General features: G+C 37.3%; 1 protein-coding gene across 2 annotated transcripts in view; it reads right to left on the bottom strand.

The window, feature by feature from the left end:
• Window positions 1-2223: 2223 nt before the first annotated feature.
• The window catches only part of akap11 (A-kinase anchoring protein 11), a 34643-nt gene continuing 14648 nt past the window's right edge, over window positions 2224-22218 (bottom strand). The window contains exons 5-12 of one of the 2 annotated variants that reach the window (XM_088913371.1): window positions 20788-20919; window positions 19954-20218; window positions 13297-17923; window positions 11275-11430; window positions 8852-8935; window positions 7405-7451; window positions 6701-6861; window positions 2224-6301 (exon numbers count right to left, since the gene is read on the bottom strand). In XM_088913371.1, the coding sequence (XP_088769497.1) occupies window positions 6161-6301; window positions 6701-6861; window positions 7405-7451; window positions 8852-8935; window positions 11275-11430; window positions 13297-17923; window positions 19954-20218; window positions 20788-20919 (5613 nt within the window). In that variant the 3' untranslated portion in view covers window positions 2224-6160. The remainder of the gene's footprint in view (window positions 6302-6700; window positions 6862-7404; window positions 7452-8851; window positions 8936-11274; window positions 11431-13296; window positions 17924-19953; window positions 20219-20787; window positions 20920-22218) is intronic. The other variant, XM_088913372.1, reaches the window with a different exon arrangement.

Below are 22218 nucleotides of genomic sequence, written 5' to 3'. Positions count from 1 at the left end.
CTCTTGAATTAGTCCAGAGAAGAGCAACTAGATTGATTCTGAGATTTAAAGGAATGTCCTACACTGTTAAGATGAAAGAACCGAACCTTTTTAGTCTTGAACAGAGAAGACGATAAAGGGACTCGATACAAATAGTACTCAAAATCCTCAAAGGCACCGATGGAGTCAACCAAGCAGATTTCTTCAGAGTGAACAGAGTACACAAGTGGAAACTACATGGAAGTGCATGTGAAACCAAGAATAGGAGCCAAAGGACTTGTGGAAGTATAGAAAAAGCTAGTCATGTGGTTGACTTGGCTTCCTTCAAGAACCAGCTGGATGAATGTTTGGGTTCAATAAGCTTCTTCCCAACTGGTCTGCTCTGCCTTTCATTTGTAGCCTTATGTTCTTCTGAGTATCTTTGATTCCCTGAGAGGTGGTATCCAAATATTCTTTTTATCGGTTCATCCAAATGCTGCTTTAACAACACTGACAGGCAGACAAAAGTTCATTTTTGACTCTGTGTATTCCTACACAGCCAAATACAATGTATTTCTTCTGTAACTATAATTTAAAAATGAACTTATTTCTGTATAAAATGGATTTTTAATTATATTCTGTGGCAATGAAATGAGCTATGCTATTACTGAAAACCCAATGAAGCCTTCAAACATCACTCGTACGTAACACACAGCACCACATTGAATCCGTGGTACTGTACAATTGTCTTTTAGCACTGAACCCAACAGTGCTGCTTTCTCTGGACCACATCCTGATCAGCTCTAAATGCAGCATTGCAGACTAACAGTAATACAAACATGTTGCCATCTGTCAAATGTTAAGAAACAAAGACACCAAATTCAAATTTATTTCCCTAGTTAAAGTGGATTTGCTCTGCAGTTTTCTCATCTGTATATCTGTCCTTGTCAAAATGGAAAATCAGGATACTTTTCTCAATAAAACAGGAAAATGCTTTAGAAAATTTTGTGGTAGGAGTTTCCCTGTTTTGAAGCTTTTGTGATTAACACCAGTGTTATGAGTCACAATCCAGACTTTCCCAGCTTCTCATTTACCTGAGGAGTATGCTGAATCCAAAACTTTCTTGTAAACGTTGTTAAGTTGTTGCCAAAAGGGCCTCACCGCAGTTCATTTGCTTGAGGGTAGGCTACATAGATTAAGCCTGTCTGGAACATGTTCAAAACTGTAAACATTTTTTGGAAACAAAAATAAATTTTTAGATACAGCGAGCTTAGAGCGGTTTTCACAGGTGTCTTTTTTTCCACAACAGGGAGGTCCAGATACAAGTAGCAACAACTTTGATAAAGGATTGTTTATAACAAGATGACGTTTTGGTATAGATATTCAAAGGTAATTTATATTAGCCATTTGGGTCTAGAAGTGCCTGGACATAAGATGTTCAGGTGGAGATCAAATTGTGATTGTGCATTTCTACTCTCCAAATTCTAGATACTTGCTGGCTGCCCACATCTTTTCTAGCACCTCTTCCTCCACCCTTGCAGCTGCCTCTCTGGTTCATTCCTCACAAGTGAGGCAGGGTTGTGAGTGTTGATCTTCAGCTACCACTGTTATTTCCTCAGCCAGGTGCCCAACTAAGAAGTATGCCATTCCTTTATATTTGTCGTCTCATTTAATCTTTAGAATTTGACTGAAATATATATATATATTGCATATAACGGCTTTTTATTTTCTTCCATATGGCATGCATTCCTAAACACTGGCAAATATATATATGTACAATATATGAAAATGGCTTAAAAAATAAATGGTGTGTCGTAGAAGACAAATATGACAATTCACCAGGTGATTTTAACTATCTTAAAAAAGGTTAGAACTCCAAAACTCAGAAAAAGAATTACTCAGATTTAGAATGACTTGGTACACAGGCAGGGACTTTTTAAAATTGCTTTAAAAAGTAACATTGACAAATTCTGAAAAAGAATGATGCATTGTCAAACTAATGATTTTTTGAGGAATGATGAAGAAACCTCATGGTAAATACTTAAAGGCCAGAAATATAAAAATGGAACCATTTGATTGATCTGTCATATATACATGACGTCAAAAGTTAGTAGGTTAATGAAACATACAGTACCTTTTTATGGGCTGGACTCAAACTGTAGTAGTTTAAAATATGTACGTGAAATATTATGAGTACATGTTAAAACTGATTTCAAATTCACGGTTAAAATATGTAAAATACAAAGACCACACACACACACATTATACAGATAATAAAAGAGCTTTATTCTTAGTAACAGCTAAAACAACAATGAACAACATAGTGCAACTTGAAGCTTATAATCTGGAAACTACACAGCAATATCACAAGAGGACAAGTATTCACTTTTATAACTTACATAAATTCATTACATTTTTGGCAAGATTATATAAATATGCGGGAAAAATACAGAAGTCAGTATACATATCATCTTTAAGCTAAAATGTGTGATAGGATGAGTATAACACTGCACAAGTAACAAAATGTTTAACTGTTAAGTTGTTTATTACACAATCTGTTAAATAACACTAAATAGCAATAAGCCTTTTTTCAAAAGGAATGTACAACCGTACATAAAATAAAGTGACCAATAGAGGACTACACATAAATGCCTCTTGTTTAAACACACAGCATGAACACACAGTTGAGTTTGTTCTACAATTTTGCTGGGTACCAGGAAATAAGGTTCTTTCAACTCGTCTGTGGGTCTCGAATCGGCCCCCCTCATTACTTAACTCCACCAAAATGTAGATTTTCTTCGGTACGAGAGTTTCTATTTAATAAGTGCAAACTGATTCATTTTTCTAATGGTATAAAAAAATCAATCTGTTTGAAAGAGACTGAGTTTCTTTTGGCAATAATGGCTTTTTCTTCTACTGTATATATTACAAAAAAGGGACCTTATTTGGTAAATTGAAATAAAACGTATGTCCACAGCTGGTCGAGTTGTTTTCAGAAGAAAATGCAAAAATACTTAAATGTAAAAGAATAGTGTTTTCATTCACATTTATTCTAGATACAAATTTGAATAGTAGTTGCACTGTTTTCAGCTCATCAATGGGATATATTGATGACCTGATAATATATTACACCTGTTCTTCACCAGAGAAGTACAAAAATATAAGTTCTCCTAAAGCAGCTCATACCCGTAGGCTGAAAAAGCATACCTCATTGAATCTGGTAGTTGGCATGAGCTCCTGTAATAAAATCAATTTCTTTAAGGCATTGAACTTTCATGTCAGCAAGAAACTGGGTGCACAGAAAAAGGCAAAAAACTGCTATTTTGTTTTAGTGCTCTGGTAGTTTGTAACTATGGAATAACGTCTGCCACTGGAAAAAAAGAGCTTTTGGAAAGCTTTTATACAACCATCTGCTGTGCATGACACTCAGTCCATGGTAGCTGCATTGTCTATTATAGGCAGCCAAGGCCACTAAAACCTGATATGATTAACATCCCATTTTTAAATGCATCAGCTTTTAATGGTGTCGAATAAATACATATCCAGATTCATCTTTCTATTTTTACAGCCACCTGTTTATTCTTCATTAAATATACTAAACCTGCCTTTTATACTGTACATGGCAAGGGTACAGAACCTCATTACTGTTAATGGCTCATACTGCTGTACGAACAGAAATGAATTGCCGGTAAACTATTTCAGCAGGAAACAAAAGAAAAACAAAGTAGAATTTAAGATCCTCTTTTGGATCACATACTAATCTTGGATGTAGATATCCTGTATCATACTGTATGAGCAATGCTTCTTAAATCCCTTTCTTGATTCTATTATTGTCCAAATGCATGATATTATTTTGAAATAAAAAAGCACATCTTGAAACCATGACATTTAGTACCTATTCACATTCAATCTACCTGGTTCACTTTGAAGGCAACAGAAGTTGGTATTTTGGTTCACAATTGTGTTTTTTCAGGAATGATTTCTTCATTAAACTCAGATCACCTTTTAGGATAGACTGAATATTTACATTCTCTACACATTTCAGAATATTCTAGACAATAGTGATTTGGAGAATTACTTTTTTGTGTTTAGATATTTGTGTGTAATAGTATAATTTACTCCTGTCTGGCAAATATGGAGCTGTGCATTCATGACATTTCCTAAATCTGTTATGAAATATCCTCATGAGACTCAGGATTCAATAAAAAAAAACAGAAATAAATGCAAAATAAAAAATCCATATTGCTTACATAGAAATATATACTGTAGTATTTTCTTTTAGTTCTAGGGATTTTGTTGGACCTTTGTGAACTGTACTCTTTATAAAGTTTTTACAATAATTCATTTTAATGAACATGGAGTATAAACCGAAATACATCTAAGTTCAAAAGTATATACTGAATTATTTATACTGTTTTGCAGCTATTTTTAATGCCTGTACATTCATATCATGGTGATGCTTTATGTGACATATCCGAGTAAAGCTCCAACCTGTATCCCATGATTTGTCCCTACAGTACATATTTATATGTAAACTTTGTTTTTTATGTAATAAATCAGAAATGTATTCATTATTGACCAGTTCAAATCAAACTTTCTCAACTTCTAAAACTTTCAGCTCAAGTGAGAACACTTTCATTAGCTTCACAATAAATGTCATAAAAGTAATAAAGTAAGAGAATAAAGAAAAACAATGTTTTTATGCTTTGTAATAATTTGTTAATTTTAGTGTCAACTATAAATTGCCTTTGCTGCTTATAGAGCTACAGCTCATTTTCTCCTTCCCTCTGAGCACACTGAGCTTTAGAAAGTAAACAAACTTCAAGTCTGATTGTCAAATGGACTGAGATCACCTTCTCAGGTGGTCTGCTTCCCAATCAAACTCACTGCTCCTCCGTGACATTCCTGTTCCTCTCAAGACACCCCTTTCTTGTGTCGTATCTAATTGCATGACGACATGCAGGAATTCCAAGCTATATTATGCGAGTTTCACTGTGGTTAAAAGATGAAAGGCTGCAGTTGTGTCTCATTAACTAAGCACGAAGAAGCTGTATCTACGTCACTGGAGACCACTTCCAGTGTGATGTGATGGTTAAGAAAATTGAAAATGGAAATTCCAGGTTTGCCAAAGTGCAAAAGTATTCAAATAAAATTTTGGAAATCGTGACACCCGTAGGTTATTTTTGAAAATATTCCAAATGTTTTTCAAATGCTTGCACTTAATGTATTTTGGTGCATCTACAGACCTGTTGTATATTGTCATGGTAACAATGCACCCATCTCACATAAAATTCCATATTTTTCCTCAATACACAAATTAATAGCTTTGAATACAAAAAATAGTTTCTAAAGCAAATAGGGTTTATGTAAGTCTTCTTATTGCCATATGCACTGGAAATACTATACAGACTGTTTTAAAGCATCTAACATACATATTTATAATATCCTGCAGATCAAATTGAAGTATCTGTGGCAAAGTAAAACTGACATTGACTTTAAATGTTCTAACTGCACACTTCATTCTTGCTTGCTGAACTTCATTCTCAGATGCATAAAAAATAAATGACCTTCTCATTCATTGAAACGCGAATCATTGGTAATGTATACGACCAAATATTTTCCCAGTGCGTTTGAAATACAAGTCCTTCAAACACAAAATTTCTAACACAGCAGGAAAAAACTGCTTGCTGCAGCTGCAAATGAGAAGTGGAAATAAAAGCCCGAAGCCCTAACATGTTAGAACAATACCATGGAGGGGTGTTAGTATACTTGCTACTTAAGAAATGGAGTTTCCATGACTTTTCTCATGCTGTCACTCATTGCTTTTCCAATACAAGAACAAGGTGTAGATCTTTAATGCACAAATGGCCACAGATGTTTAATATACTGATGTAGATATGCATGGTATGATAAAAGCACCTTCAGTCACGCGTACGGTGCACACACACATCACTGAAAGCAAACAGCAGTGGTTACGAAGGCTGTGCCTTCTGTGCAAGTACTATGTAGGTGGAAAAGCAATACCTATTAGAACAGTAACATTCCATTGACTACTGCATGTCTCTACTTTGGCAAAATGCACAGCACTGTATGGTGACTGCCCAGTGAGTTAATGTCTTGCATGATAAGTTTCAAATACTGTTTTACGCCACAATTTTTATTTATACAAGCATCCATTCTAGGCTTCTCCCAGAACATGGATTTATGGATCAAGCAGCCACTGAAAGAAAGGTTTATCCCCTGTAGTCTCATGATCCATTTCTTCACAATATCTCAGAACAGACTGCAGGAGGTCTCCCAACTTCCACTCCCTCTCCTTGACCTTCTTTATCACTAATGGCAACTAAAAGGGGGGAAAACACATTTGATTATCACACAAGTGTACATCACACCCTGTTTGGTGCACTTCCATTTTGGAAATGTTCCAGCTTCTATCAAGTACAGATAGTGTCAAACAAAATATGTTAAAAGTCTAGATTTACTCTAATGGCTATAAAGACTAAAAAGGATGCTCACAATCAGTAAGCAGCTCATGCTTCCACTCAACACTTTAAAAAAAAACACTACTCCAGAATGTTTTCCTTCTTTTTCTGAGCGACATAAATAATATATTTAAATTGAATTATACCATCAGTTTGGTTTTTAAAACAAAGCAACACTACAAGTAATGTACAACCTATATACTGTATTTTGATCAGTAGCCTTGTTAAAACATACGATACGATTCAGTTTTTGTACTCACAAGCTGCAATTCTTTTTCAGTAGGCTGGCCAAACTGCAGCACTGGGAGTTCAGAGTGTGAGACTGCTATCCACTGCAAGACTGTCCTTATCTGGGGATCTAAACATTGTCCTCTTACATCTGTATTGACCACCAACAGACCCTTTTCAACATGCAGAAGGCCTGTCAATACAAACAATTTGTGAATGGCTTCTTACACAATAAAAGTCTTTTCCGGAATGTACAGTAGCAGTAGTTCATACCCACCAGCTCTAATATAAATCTACAATATACCTACAGTCATGCAGCTCAACTAGGAGACACTAATGTGATCATCAGTATACAGTAACACAGTCTGGGTGAGTCTGGCATCCTTGCCTTAGAGCCAGGAAAAGACAGCAATTTGGAAAAGGCAACAATTCGGGCAGAAATTGGTGGAATCGGAATCTTTATATTTTGGAACCAGAAGGAAAATTAAACAGAAGACACCCAATCACCCCAGCACAAGAACTTCTTGAAGTTACAATCCGTTTTTAAATTGGACAGCGTAAGAAAAAAAATGTCTTACTGACTTGCTTACTCGCTGGAAAAAACGAGGACATAAAACACTTGAGTATTTAAAGAACTGAAATGTGTCTCCAACACTGACCATCCTGGCATTCCCTTCTACGTCACCAAACACAACAAAGCAAATGCGCAGAATTCTGAACAGTGGGAAAGCATTACCATCTGAATCCTCCTTGGGCTCCGTCTCTTTGTCTTCAGTTCCATCACTGCAATTTGATAAAGCAACTGTTAGAGTCCAAAGCACAACGTTTGGCAGCTAGCGGTTAAGTAAGAGTGGGAAACAATGCATGCAATGAGGCGTTAAGGCAGCAAAGACCAGCAGCAGGATTACAGATTATCAGGATGTTCAGTTTCTCACATTTGTCTTGTTTCAAACTAAAGCAACTCTGAATTACTTCAGTGAGACTGATTCACTGCATTCTTATTTTCTCTTAGGGGAAATATTCCAGTAGCATTTTAAGGCCTTTGTTTATCTGATCTCATCCATCATTCAATTTTTATGCAATGCCTGTATGATTAAACTGAGTCCACGATTGCTGTACAACAGTGATCTGTGGATTGTGGAACTGGAACAAGTTTGCTTGGTCCAATATCACATGCAATGAAAATGATAATTTTTCATGTTAAACGTCAGAGAAGATATGGTTATGCAGTCCGGTTACACTGTAATACTATATTGTCCTGCGGATAAATACAGTTTTATTAATTTCTTTCTCAATTTTAAGACCTTTGGCTGCAATATCAACATAGTTACTTTTCATGGTTGAAGAGCATTTGAATTGCTAAAGACGCCACCTGGGTAATTTCAAACTGGACTGATTTCTGATGCATCCAAACTGCAATCAACTGGAAGGACAATTATTTAATTTTCAAATATTAATTTTATGGAATAAACCACCAATCTTTCTAAGCTGAATTTGGAACACCCAGAAAGTAAATCTGAAACAGAAAGCTTTCACTGAATTGAAACAATCATGAAGAAGATGACTGTTTCATTTACCAAAAATTAAATTAAATTAACTCTCAAAACTTTAAAGCATCTTTCATAATATTTGAATGCATAGCAAAAAGACTATCTTTATGTAAAAAAACATGCTACATCCACATACATTCAAAGTTATAACTTGAATCTTTCATTAAAATGTTCTCATCTATTGGAAATGAAGATTATTTAAGGTATCTACTTAATACATCTTCACTTGTTCCTTTGTTGAAACAAAATCTTGTGAGAAGACAGAACAGCAAGAATCAAAATTCCACTTGCATTTAGTGAGTGCAGCATGCAGTTTTAAACAGAAATATGCTATTCTCTCATAGAGAAGGAACTTTTGCTATTAGAATGAATGAATACCCCACCCTCTCACCCCACTCACACCATTATATGAACACACACAAAGTTCCATCTGAACAGCGACTTCAAACCACAAGGTTAAACAGAACAAAGAGGTGTTTTGTTTCTTTCTGTATTTCAAAAGGTAAAAGCCCCCACATTAACAGACATAATTTTCAGCACTTGATCATCAAAGCTATGACATCATGCAGTAATTATTCTATGTTCATAGACAAGCCTACACTAATTGCATTCAGCATCTTGGACTGGACCAACCTGTCTGATGGTGAATAGGATAAATTCTCCTCATAAATATCTCCTTCTAACCCCAGACTGCTCCAGCTACTGCTGTTACCATTACTGCCGAGGAAGAAAAGAAGGGAACTCAACAGGATCATTTTAACTTTTAACCTAGAACTGTTCCAGCCACACAATTTAGAAATGACGGTCTTAAAATGACAAACTGCAATCAGAAAAAACATGCACGAGGTTTAACAAAAAAAAACCATTCCAAATGGGTGTTTTTTTACTGGTCAGGGCTTTGATTAGCGAGCACAGAGGAAAACTAACATCACGAAAAAAGAGCAAGTACAAAAGTTAAAATAATTAGATACTGCATTTTCAAAGATAACAATTCATTGATAAACACAAGACCTAAATAATTAATCACTGTAATATTTGTTTTTCTTCAGTTTCCTCAATATATCCACATATATACTGTCTTTTTCCGATATCAAGGAAAGATTTTGTATTTTCCAACTAGACAATTACAGAATATTAAACGTGGAAAGGAATACTTAGTGGAATTTATAACTTGCATGCGACATATACAGTACAAGATGCAAACAAATCTTATTATGCGTCACAAATTGCACGTGTCAAGCACATAGTTTGGAAGAATTTGGTTGCAACTTTTAAAGATCCGTATGTACACTGAACAGACATATACTCAATGCTTCTCCTGCCTGTTACAGAAAAACAATTTTGAAATAACGAGTGTCAATAAAAGATTTATACTTCATCACGTGTTACAGAAGGCACCCTCTGTACCAACTCACTGATTTCTTCTCACAGTATGAGGCACACTGTTCTCCACTTGACAAATGTCATCTTTAACACTGACCAGCACTGTTTTTCCAAATGGTGAGGCTCGTTAACTTAAAATTCTAACAGGGTAATCACCTCAAGCCTGCTTCTCCCGACACTTTTCACAAAGGAGGTTAATGCTTTTAGTGTGCCGCCTGCTCACATTCCAAAGACACAGTCATCTCTATTTTGCACTGAGAAAGGAGTACTGTAATGAACACCTGAGTGAATATGAGGCTTGTTTCACAACTGATAAAAGACTCAAGGCTGACAAGTGATTTCCCTCAGACAAAATGAGAGATAATATTCTATGTAGGTTGCAGATTCTTATGGGAATCTGAATGAAAATTATGGGAAACACATTCACTGGAGGGAAATGTCATGAAACCAAGATGACTGACCTACGCAGTCTTCAGTGCCCTCTTCAGCCTGAACTCTACTCCATATACAGAACACTGGGGGGTCGCCAGACAGGAGATTATTTATAAAGTTTATTTATGCATATTTATGCATATACATATGCATTTCTGTTCACAATCTAAATGTAACAATCCTGTACTATTTTCTGAATCTTTTAGATTACCTTGCTTGTAACCCTGACAAAACCTCAATTTCAGATCACGCTTTTAGAAAAAAATAGTTCTTTAAAGTTCCATGAAGACAAGAACAGCTTATTGCTAAAGAGAGCTACAATGAAGAGTGAAACAGCTTTCCTAGAGATGCCTGTGTGCTTGTGTGGGTCCCACCCATTGCTCCTTCATGAATGACTCAACTACAAAAGGCTCAGCATTAAATCATGCAACTCAAAATAGGCTTTGGAAAGAGCAGCAATTTGTGTTTATGAGAAGAAATCAAGGAAACCATTCAGCATATAAATCAAGCTATTATGCCAGACTTTTTTCATGTAATTTTAAATACTGAATACTAAACTGTCACACAAAGAAAATGTCAAAAATGACCAAGGCATGTGGGAATTCAATGCTAATTCCGTTCACTTATGTCTGAAACAGTAGACAGTAACCACACACTAAAATACTTAAAATCACTTAATTGTACTACAAAATTCAGTAACACAAGTAATTACTGTAAAATGCACAAAAAATGATACAATGTAACATGTAACATTATTTCTGAAAAGCAGTTTACTTTGACAATCTTGATGACTGAACTGACTGACATGGTGGTCCTACCAGACTTCCAACTTTGGAATCAAGATTTATTTCCTGTGACACACATTTGTACACTGTTAGGAATAGTCAGCTCTGATTCATTCATTCTTTTGCCCAGTTATTGGAAATGCTGTGAATTCAGAGACACTTTGATGCAAAGATGTGACCACTGGAAAACAGGGATAAACATGGCAAGGGTGATCCATTAGCAGAGGTGTAAGCTATGTGCCTCTAGGACTAAGGAGGTTAGCCTACGATGATCTGCTTCCAAGTGGATGTTCTGGCCATATTAGAAACGGTTAGAAATACTACATACAACAGTACTGAAACACTTTATAGAGTGTGGAGATGCTTTAGTCATCTGCATCCATCATTTCAAGAAAAGGTGAAAAAGTGCAAGAAAATGTTAATATTATGACTCGCAATATCACATTGCTTCTCTACCTGTCACTTAAATGCAGAAAACTGCTGTTCTCATCGGGGTGTTCATCTTCGAAGCTGAGGTTGGACCAGCTCCCAGTGCTGTCATCCCCAACACTAAGACTGAGCTGCTGGCTGACGGTGGATTCAGACGTGTGGAACCCTTCTTTACCTGCAGCGCTGCATACAAGCCCACAAGAAAAGACGCACATCAGTTGTCTTGAGGACGAAAAACATTGTCATCACAAGCCAAGATGCAAATGTATAAAGAGGGACTCATTCATTGAGGGCAGGGGTAACCAAAATGACTTAGGTGAACTAAATATTTGGAGAAAATGTTAGTTTTTTCTTAACCAGCACAAGTACAGTACCTATAAGACATGCAGCACTCCTGACTTCTAGCAATAGAGTCACCCATCCCTGATCTAGCATTATGATTAAGTGAGAAATAAGAAGTTATTATGATTAAGCAAAGGCAGCAGGAGTATTGATCTGTTTCAGTTTTAATCATATGAGCAAACTGCTGCAGCTTGTTATACCTAGCACCGTCTTTGTTTAAGAAATGGGTTACAATGTGGGATACTTTTGAGCTTCCAAGGTTTGGAACACTTTTCCAAATGAAGCTTCAAACCTTCCATCTGTGATATGCATAATTTACAGCCCTACATTTACACTGCCAGTCCTATCATCTCCAACACTAAGTTTTAGTGACAGCAGCCACAGTATTTCAGTAATTTACATACAAACATATGCCAATATGTTTTAATGCTTTCTACCAAGGAGTAATTCTAGTGGTTTCATGTAAATTATAAATGCAAATTTTGATGTAACTTGACATTACTGTTATTGTTTGCCTGTGTAATAAATTTACAGTGCAGGGACTGTGCACATAAAACAGATGAAGCAAACAACCATAAGAACAAAAGTTATTAAATATTCAGTATCTCAGGATGGTTGTTACTGTATTTATTTTCTTGTTATGCTTATTTTCTACAGTATGAGCAAATGGGACATACACACTGTAGTTAGTAAACAATGGTAAAATAAAACTAAAGATATGGAGTGCCTAGTTTTGCATTTTAAAATATAGATTAAAAGTATTAAACATGACAGTACCAAAACACTCACTTCAAATATTTGTGCAAATATGAGAGGACTTGCTTATTCTAGGGTGTGGTATCAGTCCTAAAAGTATAAGGGGCTTTGCGACCGAGCTGTAGGAAGGAGAGGGTTAGCTGATCTCTACGTACAGGGGAAATATTAAATTTGTTGGTTGCATTGATAAATTTTAACATGGGACAAAGTTGGTGGGCAAATAAAATAATGTGTTTATAATGCTAGTCTGTCTGTTAAATGAACATTCAAAAGTTAAGCAACCTTTGACTTTCTGGCTAGTAAACAGCCCTTTGAACTTGGTCCCTCTGAACACCACCCTCCTTAAAAATAAAACCTCAAAAATTCCAATTAATAACAGTCATAATTGACAGCTTTAAAGCTACTACTCCTCTGCAACAAAACGTCCCATGATATGCTCAACACAGAGGTATATTTTATTTTCCTTTTGCAGAAAAAAAAACATCTAATAGAAAACACACACAGCATGACTATGGTTTGATTTAGTGAATCTGAAGAGGACTTGTGTATTTAAAATAACAAACATATGTACTTAAACATCTGCAATTACTTATTAAGCTAAGCTTTTTTTGCTTGCAATCAAAGTTTTAATCATAATTTACACAAAATTAGAACAAAATGTTTTGCACAAATCACAAAAGAAGATCAGATGATTTATGGTAAATTCACACCACAGACGTTTAAGAGAAGTCTTTATTCATAAAAAAACTGTGCTGGATTTAAAAATTAATTTGTGCACAAGTAGATTTGAATTTTAAGATATGAACTTTTTATTTAAAAATTAAATAACCCATTAAAAAAAAAACTTGCAAGTAAGGCCTTAATAACAATCCTCAATGTCTGACTTTAAATAGTATTTAAATCACATTACTGCACAGTGTAGAGCTGCCCTAAAAGTGAATGTGGTTTTACCTTATATTAATGGTCTGGCAGACATTAGACATTGCGGAAGTCAGTATTTCTGTGGTGAGGCTCTCAGCAAAGCTTGCACCATCATGGCCAATCCCACTGTCTGCTGTCAGGCTCGTGCTGCTCAGCTCTCTCTTGGCTCTCTCAATAGCTGATGACACCATTTCTTCGGCAAAAACAGCTTTCTGATCCAAATCGATATGTATCCTAGGGATTCCAAGACCACATCCCCTCATCCTACTGCAACAGTTTTCAGTCTTTGCATCACTTTCCCGCCTCCTCCTCCTGTGGATTTCCTGGAAATGCTGCTTGGCAGCATTGCTACAGTGAGTACCGAAATAATAAGGGTGTTCTCGGACAGCACAGTATCGACAGGTTTTGCTAGCAAAAGCTGAATTCAGGGCAGTTTCAGATAATTTTCCAGCATACATATCCCTATCCGTTTTTCTTTTGTCTTCCTCTGACTGATGGTGGACTGAAGCCATGGTCATCTCTAAGGTATCATCAACTATTTTTCTCGCATAGTGTTCAATGACTTGCATAACACTATCGCTGCAATTACCATCATTTAAACTGCCAGTGCTATGGTACTGTTTGCTGTTTTCAGTGTAAGGCAGGAGAGAACACGAAAATGTTGTTTTGATGAGGTCCTCTGCCATGTCTTCCAATCTGGACTTTTTGTAGAGGCAGGAATCTGTAAGGGATTTGGGCAGCCTAACAGCAGACGATCGAAGTTTTCTTGTGACGTCGCAAGTTATGTTATAGGCCAGAGACTCCGCAAAGCCAACAAGCTCCATGTAGTCCCTCCTGCTCATTTCTTCAATCGGCTGGCACTTGCACTGAGGGGCATTACTGAAGCTGTCCACTTTCCTCCTAGCATCTATGGACGCCTGCTCTGTGGTAAGCACCCTCAGAAACTCGTTAACATTTTCATGATGTGACCTTCTAGTAGAATACAGTCTCAGGTTACATCTTTGCTTTATCTTCCTTGCAGCTTGGGCCAACCCAGATTTGATAGATCTGTAAGCAAGTCTACTGGCATACTGGTCCAAAATGAGCTCAGTGTTCCCACCTTCTCTTTTTAGTACCCTAATAAGATACCCTGCATACTCATCTGTCACACTCTCACAGCTCGGATACTTAGATGTAAGTCCACCTGCACTGCTGCTTTGCCGAAAACTGAGCCCTGAATTCAAGAGGTCACCAGATACTTGGCCTGTCATGCTGCTTAACCTATAGTCCCTATGGCCTCCTAGCTGATGACACTCAGATAAGCTATCTCTAACCCTTTTTAAAGTGCTGTGTCTACACTGGCTAGAACCCAGGATTTTCTTCACATCACTGATGACCTCCCCAGCCATTTCCCCTGCATACGTCCAAAGAGAGTTTAAAGACTGCTCAGAGAATTGCCCTATTAGAGCACTGTACAAAGGAAGGTCTTTGCTTTCACAATCTTCAAACGTCCTTCCATCCTCAAGACACAATGTAGCCATCTCAGTCGCCATGGAAACGATATGACAAGCCAAGTGGTCTGCATAATGTATTGCACCCTTTTCTACTGCTTCTCGGTCGTTTTCCACAGAAGGACTTCTCTCTCCCTGGCAGGTTCCAGTGTGCGCTACTAATTGGTCATCTTCAGCTTCTGCATCCTCTTCTTCATCCTCAATGCCTTCCACCTCATCTGAGAGAGACCTCATCAGTTTCAACATAAAATCTGCCTTCTCTGTGTCACTACCACCTTCCACATGGTGGTAATGGGGTGTTGATGGAGGTGTAGCAGGAGAAAATTCTTTGGCAAGTTTGCCTTTGAGTTTCTTGGAAAACCGCCTGAACTCTTGCTCCCGGGAGACCAGCTGAGGCAGCTGTGGAGTTGGGGGTGGAGTGCCCGGGGACACGTTAGGTTTCCTACCATTGTTATTCAGTGTCTCTTCGGCAGCCTGTCCAACCCTTCTGACACACTGTCCGGGAACTTCATGACAAGACACCTCCATGTAATCTCTCATCAATGAATAGTGAATTCTAGAGGCTTCTCCACTGGAAAGTTGCACACTTGCAGAGCATGATTCACTGTCTCTTGCTATATTTTTAATTTCTGAATTAAACTGAGGTTGCACGGAACAGACAGAAATCTGATCACTAACCTTTTCTTTCTTCTGATTAGCAGCATATTTTGATGCAGTGTCATCTTCAGCTCCTGAGCAAATCCATTTAGTGTCTTGCAATTTCAGACTTATGTTAGGGTTATTCTGAACTATGGAAATCATGACTGGATCTGTCTTTCCTCCTCCACAGCTCAGAAGTGAGTCAGGTTCACTGGTGTTATAAGCCTTTGTTTTTTCTTTGTCAGCATTGTGCTTTTTGATGCAGTCTGTTGAATTTTCAGTGCTTGGGTTCCGTGATGGAATCAAATGTAATGGACTGACTGAAGGTATTCTATCTACAATTTTCTTGCTCAGAAACTCTGCACACTCTTCCACCGTTTTCTTCACTTTGGAAGAAGTCATGAGTTCATAGGCTTCATTTACAATCATGTCCACCATACTTCCAGAGAAGTTTTGAAAACTTGTCTTCCCAGATGATAGATCTGAACTGAAACTCTCTTCAATTACACTGCTAGGTTCTACGTCCAGGACCTCAGTCTCACCAGAAATATGACTACCTTGTAAAACAGGACCAAGATCTAGCATTGCGGTTGTTGGTTTTGTTATACCGATAACTGCACTGGATGCTACAGTCATATTGTGTTCCGAGTCTCTGCTTTTTCTTGGACCAGTTTCTGATGTAAGGCAAATACCTGATTTGTTTTGACAAACATCAGCTGGAGTGTGAACCTGAGAAATGATTTTGCCAGCAACAGGCACAGGAATACAACTTGCAATACCTGATGTACAAAACAAAGCTTTTTTCACAGTGCAGATGTTTTCATTTGAAATATTTTGATCTGTTGCACCTGGCAGACCAAAATAATTTGTGGATGCATTACAAGTCTTTGTGGTCTGTGCCATATTTTCAGCTCTCACATACCTAATATTATCCACTGATACGCTGATTGCTGCCTGTGTTGTGAAGGTGACATCTGCCTGGGACAATTCAATGAATGCTTCCTGAAGTACAGATTCAGAGAGGTCGGTAGCATATGATGTGACCACTTTTTCTTCTTGCTCAAAAGACCACTCACTTGGGGTAAGTGGAGTAGAGGGGTGTGAGAACTGGCACACTTCCATGATCCCTTCAAACACCAATTCTTCTGCGAGATCTGCAGCAAACCTGGCAACTGTGTTATTGAAAATCTGCTTTTTCACATAGCGGAACTCCTTCAGAGCCCCAGATACTGCCTCACCAACCAAAAAGCTTGCTAACCCATTTATGGCTCGTTCCTTTAATACATAAGCATGTCTCATGCCAATCTCATGAAAAGCCATTTGAAACACTGAAGAAGTCAGCCTAGCAGCAAGATGGCAGAGTGTCGTCGTGCAGGAAGAAACTCCTTTTTGTAGATCTCTAAAGGCACTTCCAAGACTCCTTTCCACCAAATCTGTAGCAAATTTTTGTATTCCATCTTTCAATGATTGTGATTTTTGTTGTGTCTTAGCTATGGTAACCGTCTGCTGGATGTCAGCGAGTTTCACAAGATGCCCATTAGTGTTTTTAAATTTCATGTGACAAACACAGCTTAAATTTTTATTAAGTTTTGTGTCCACAGGAGATGTATAACCATAAACTGAGCCAAGAATCTCTTCTGATAGGTTACTCGCATAATCTGAGTATGTTTCATATAGCTTGCAAAGGTCTTGAGGTTTGCGCAGTTCTTTGTTATCCTCATCTTTCCAAAAATACTCAGAGGTGTTACAACAGCCCAATGGACTAAAAGCGGATGAACGGACTGGACTAAATAATGCTCCACTCTCCTCACAGGAGGCCCTCACTGGTCGTGGAGAGTCTGGAACATCAGAATGAACGCCGTATGGTGATTCTGGTTTCAGCGGCGTAGGTTTTTTTACGTTAGCTGGGAGGACTGGTTGGTCAAATTTGTGAGGATTCATGCCCGCTGTTTTGGAACCATCCCTGGACACATGATTACAACCATAGTCCTTCATAAACTTCTTTTTCTGGGTCTGGCTAGCAGAGGCTGGCTCTTTGAATATTTTGGAATTGCTTGCAAGAGCTTGGTCCAGTTCATCAAACTGATCAAAACTGTCAAAAAACTCACTCACTTCAGAATCCGAATCCTCCACCCCATCTTTGAGAACAGGAATTTTGGGAATGTCTAGTTTTGCTTTCAGACTCTTCTGATAACCCTCTTCATCCAAGAAGATAATGGGACTTGGACTAGAGCATTCTGACTCGTCAGACTCTGTAAGTGATGCAGTAATCCTACTTAAAGCAAAATCTATTTGACCTTTGTGAGGACTACTTGGTCTATAGAAACCTCTCTGTCTGTCAGGATCTGATGTCAGTGTTGACTTCAAACCCTTGAGTGAGACTGATCCTTCTGGCGGAGAAGAGACCGGCTTGGCAGATGACTTCTTGGAGATAGAGCTAATTATGATCCTTGATCCTGCAGTATCTCTGCAATGTGATGGAACAGTCTGGGAGGCAACATCACGCTGACTTCTTTGATTGTAGTGGCCTAAGGATAAGCATTTAGAAATGAAAGGAAAAAAGTAAACAGTCACAATATACAAATATATACTTATTGCGGAAGTAAAAAAGAACAGAACAAAAATCTTTTAAAAGACTGTGCCTGTTAACTTTCATAACTGGATGTCTCTTGAATTTATACATTATTCATTATTATTTCACTGATAAAATTCAGAAGGTTAACAGGTATTCTAGCAACTCACAGATGTATTGGAATAACCAAGCAAATCTATAATTTCCTCCAAGCCATTGATCAAGACTCTCAAGTGATACTGATCTAAAGAATATTTAAATGTATATACATAACATTTTAATATTTAAATATAAAGTCCCGATGGACCATTTTGGAACCATCTGCCATTTTGGAAACTGGTAGAGTTCAGCTTCAACACAAATATTCTGTTTTTGTCAAAAAGAAAGAGAAAGAAAAAGGTGATCTTATACAACAATTACAGTCATTTCAATAGTTCCCTAGCTAAAAAGACAACAGTAACATTCTAAATCTTGGCAGTAATCAGAAACTCATAATATAGCACTACCGTCACATGTCATTCTCATCATGTACAATCATTACAACATAGTGATATAACTGTCAAATGCTGTATACATTAGAATGAGATATTATGTTAACTGACATAAAGAAGAAGTTGCAAATAACAGGAATATACAGAGCCTATATGAAAACAGACAAAAAGTTAGAAACTGCAAGTACCAAATAATTATTAAGAAAACAAATGTTGCATTTTACTACTGTATATCTATGACATCTGGTGATGCTGCAAGCTTGTGAATTTATTTTGGGTGTTTCGTTCTAGCGTAATAAGACTGCCACCTTCTGGGACCTGCTTTGTGTTCTGAAGCATTATAATATCAGTGGGGATGACAGTCATCTGGACACTGGTAATTCCGCACTGCAGCTGATGATTGTGTGAAACATTTAGCTCAATAAAAGAGGGAAGACAGAGGGTCCACTACTTTTCAAAACAATGTGGAGAGCAAAAAGCATCTTCCACTGCCATCTAGCAGCTGGAAGAGAAAACACAAGGGGATATTTCCTTGTCAGCTATTTGCCTCTGAAAAAAAACATAATACAATTGTATGCACAAGCTTTTAATTGCTTATGCTTATTTTAAACACTACTAAATGACAACTTAATATCTTAAGTGGTAAATGACTTTTCTATGCAGTTCTATGCATATTTATTAAACCTAAGAAACAAATATACACAGAACTGACAGATGCATGGACCACAATTCTCCTGTATTTTATTTAAACTCCCTTCCCTTAAAGGAAAACATTTAACTTCAGATATAAAAGACACCAAAAATATCACTGCTGAAGAAGTCCTGTTTGTTGGAAATGAATGCTGTATAATTTTCAGACACAAAAATGTTTTCATATGCAAATAAGCTTCTAATACTAGGTTCTACAATTGTGACACTATTTTAATATCTTGAGATTTCCGCTGTGAATGACAGCTTAAAGGTTGCATCATGCCTGTAGAAAATATAGACATTTGCATTCCCCCTTTTGCACTCCTCCAGTGCACACATGAAGGACTTAAAGTGTGACTGCAGATGCCTGGCAAGAAAAGTGCATTTCTGAGATTGCAATGAAAAATGCAAAGACAATGCTTGCACCGGAAAAGAGACCACAGGTTTGCCAGTGTTAATCAAGGCACAAAGAGGTAATGGCTCAGGGGAAAAGAAAGGGAATACTTTCTGGGAATAAAGTCAGGGTTTATGCGTATAGCATTCTCAACCAATGCCATTCGATATCAAAGATCCGGCAGTTCTTGGCTTGAAAAAGTATAGCAAAGTGTAAAAAACCAAAGTGGTAAGGGTACCAATGATCCTATATACTGTATATTGCCGCTGTGCTGCAATTTAGTTCTATGTGGCAGCAGAAGGCAACTGTAATAATACACCAGTCAAGTGAAAAAGCAAACTCAAAAATCTGGAAATTTTAAAAATGGCTTATATCCAAAGACAAACCAAAGGGCACTAATTAAAAACCTACCAATATTATCAGATATTGCCATTTCCTCTTCATCTAAGTGCTCAAAAGCAGTCACAAAGTCATCCTCAATGGACGACACTGACTGGTTAGTGTCATCATCTTCTGTTTGGCAGCTGTCTGGCAGAGTCTTCTGCAGGGAGTGCAGCTCTAGTGCGTATTTAATCCCAGTAGTGTATTTAGTCAGAAGAGCAAATATTGTGTTCCCAATACTTCTCCGAAGTTCTGGCGATTGCCTTATAATACAAATAGCTTTTGACCAGGAGGTCTGGAATAAATGAAAATACAATCAATGTTACATTAGTTTTATTTGGTGAGAAACTCTAATATAAATTATAGCCCCTGTACAAGTTAATCATTAATTTAAGCAGTCGAAAAGCCGTCAAAGGCTCGTAAATATATTTTAATTATCCTGTCAGTGGATTCACAGCTCCAACTATCAGTAATCCTGGACAGCCTAGTTTTAACTTAGGTATTCAAAATTACCATTTAGAATCCCCAAGCTACAAACCAAACTGGAACTAAATTTATTCCAACCATCTATTCAACCTGAAATATGAATGCACATAAATCATTATTTTACTTGGTTTGGGATGGATATTAAAAGGTTGTACAACAGATTGAAAACTTAACATTTATCAAGAGCAAAATATCAGATTTAACTTACCCCAAGATTAAATGGGCTTGTTTTCACTGTCACTTCATATCACAAAAGACACAAAAACTATAGCAAACCACTTCCATGATATACTGTACATTTGAAAATCATTCCGTCTCTGTTTTGATTAGTACTTCTAACGAAGTCTAACAGGAAGGTATTGCAATTACTTGCATTACCTGAGAAATACTGTCTTTTCTTTCTGTGAGCTTCTTTGTATCTTTGAGCAGCAGAACTTCTTCATCCTTAAGACTATGCACATGTAGTGATTTCAGCAGGTCTAACAGGTCAGTAGGGACAGATGGTTGTGCCTGTAGGAACAATTCATACTGAGAATTCAAAGAAAGTATTCATGCACTGACAATTTTAGAAAAAAAACAGTTTGGATACTGATTAAATGTTTTTGGAGCGATTAAGATTTATCGATTATTCACGATTCACTGAGATGTACTTGAGTGTTTCCGACTGCTGCCCAAGCACTAAATCATCATTTCATTAGTGTGAGCACTGATTGGGCAATGGTACTGAGGTGATTTAACCTGCTGAGTGTCAAGCCTGGTGAGAATCAAGAAAGAAAGCACAGAAAGGAACAAATAAACTCCACTTATCCACTCTGTACCATATGTATGGTGCCAAATGAGTCTTACTTATCCCCTTTGGCAATCAATCAAGGTTTGGTAAACCCAGCTCTTTGGGTAAAGTTGCGCCTACGGTTCACAGTTTTAAATGCACTTCCAAATAGTTTCCACTTGTGCCCTCTGGTTCGTTTTTCACTGCTTATTCTGAAGAAATCCACTGGATTGAATCCGTCAATGCCTTTGAAGATTTTGAGGTCCTCTGGATAGTCTGCTCTGTTCAAGACTAGGAAGGTTCAGCTCCTTCAGTCTGTCAGTGTAAGACACTCCCTGGAGCTCTGCAATGCTTGATCTTTGGACCGATTTCAGAGCAGCTATGTATTTTATTTAACATGGTGATCAAAATTATACACGTAATTCTAAACAAGGCCTTACTAGTTTGTTATAACATTAACTTAACATGCCCTGATTGAACTTGTATGCTTTTAATTATACCTCCCAGCAGTGTTTCCAATTCTAATTGCTTCCCCAAAGTCTTGAAGATGTTAATGACATGTACACATAGACAGCTAAGTACCCTCTTCTAGTGCTTCCAATTTTTTGTTTGTATGTTTTACATATTTGCTACCTGAACTTATCTACATTAAAAGTTTGCCCAGTCTTGAATTTAATCTATTTATAATTTATTTTTGAGTTTCATTTGGTGCTTCTACATTGTAAACTTAAGTAGTTTTACAAACTACAACTGAATCTAGATGATTGATATCACATTATTGGATTATTATTTGTTATCCAAATGGGGAGGTTCAAGTGTGATTGTCGGAGCTGTGGTCACTGGACATTGGTCTGGAGTGTCTGGTCACTGTAGTAACTGATGGAAACCTCACTGCACAGCTCCACATCAATCAATTCTTAGGCCCCCCACTTTCTGCCCTTCCTGTGGGCTCATCCGGATGTGACAGGATCCCAGCAGGAAAAGGAGAATGCTTGTCATCATACTGCTCGTGTAACAACAGTTTTTGTGCGAAATCTGAA

The sequence above is a fragment of the Atractosteus spatula genome, chromosome 4 (assembly GCF_055471065.1).
Source record: "Atractosteus spatula isolate fAtrSpa1 chromosome 4, fAtrSpa1.hap1, whole genome shotgun sequence".
In the NCBI taxonomy this organism is placed as follows: domain Eukaryota; kingdom Metazoa; phylum Chordata; class Actinopteri; order Semionotiformes; family Lepisosteidae; genus Atractosteus; species Atractosteus spatula.
Note: the sequence above shows the minus strand (reverse complement) of the source record. Positions and strands in the feature narration are given on the sequence as shown.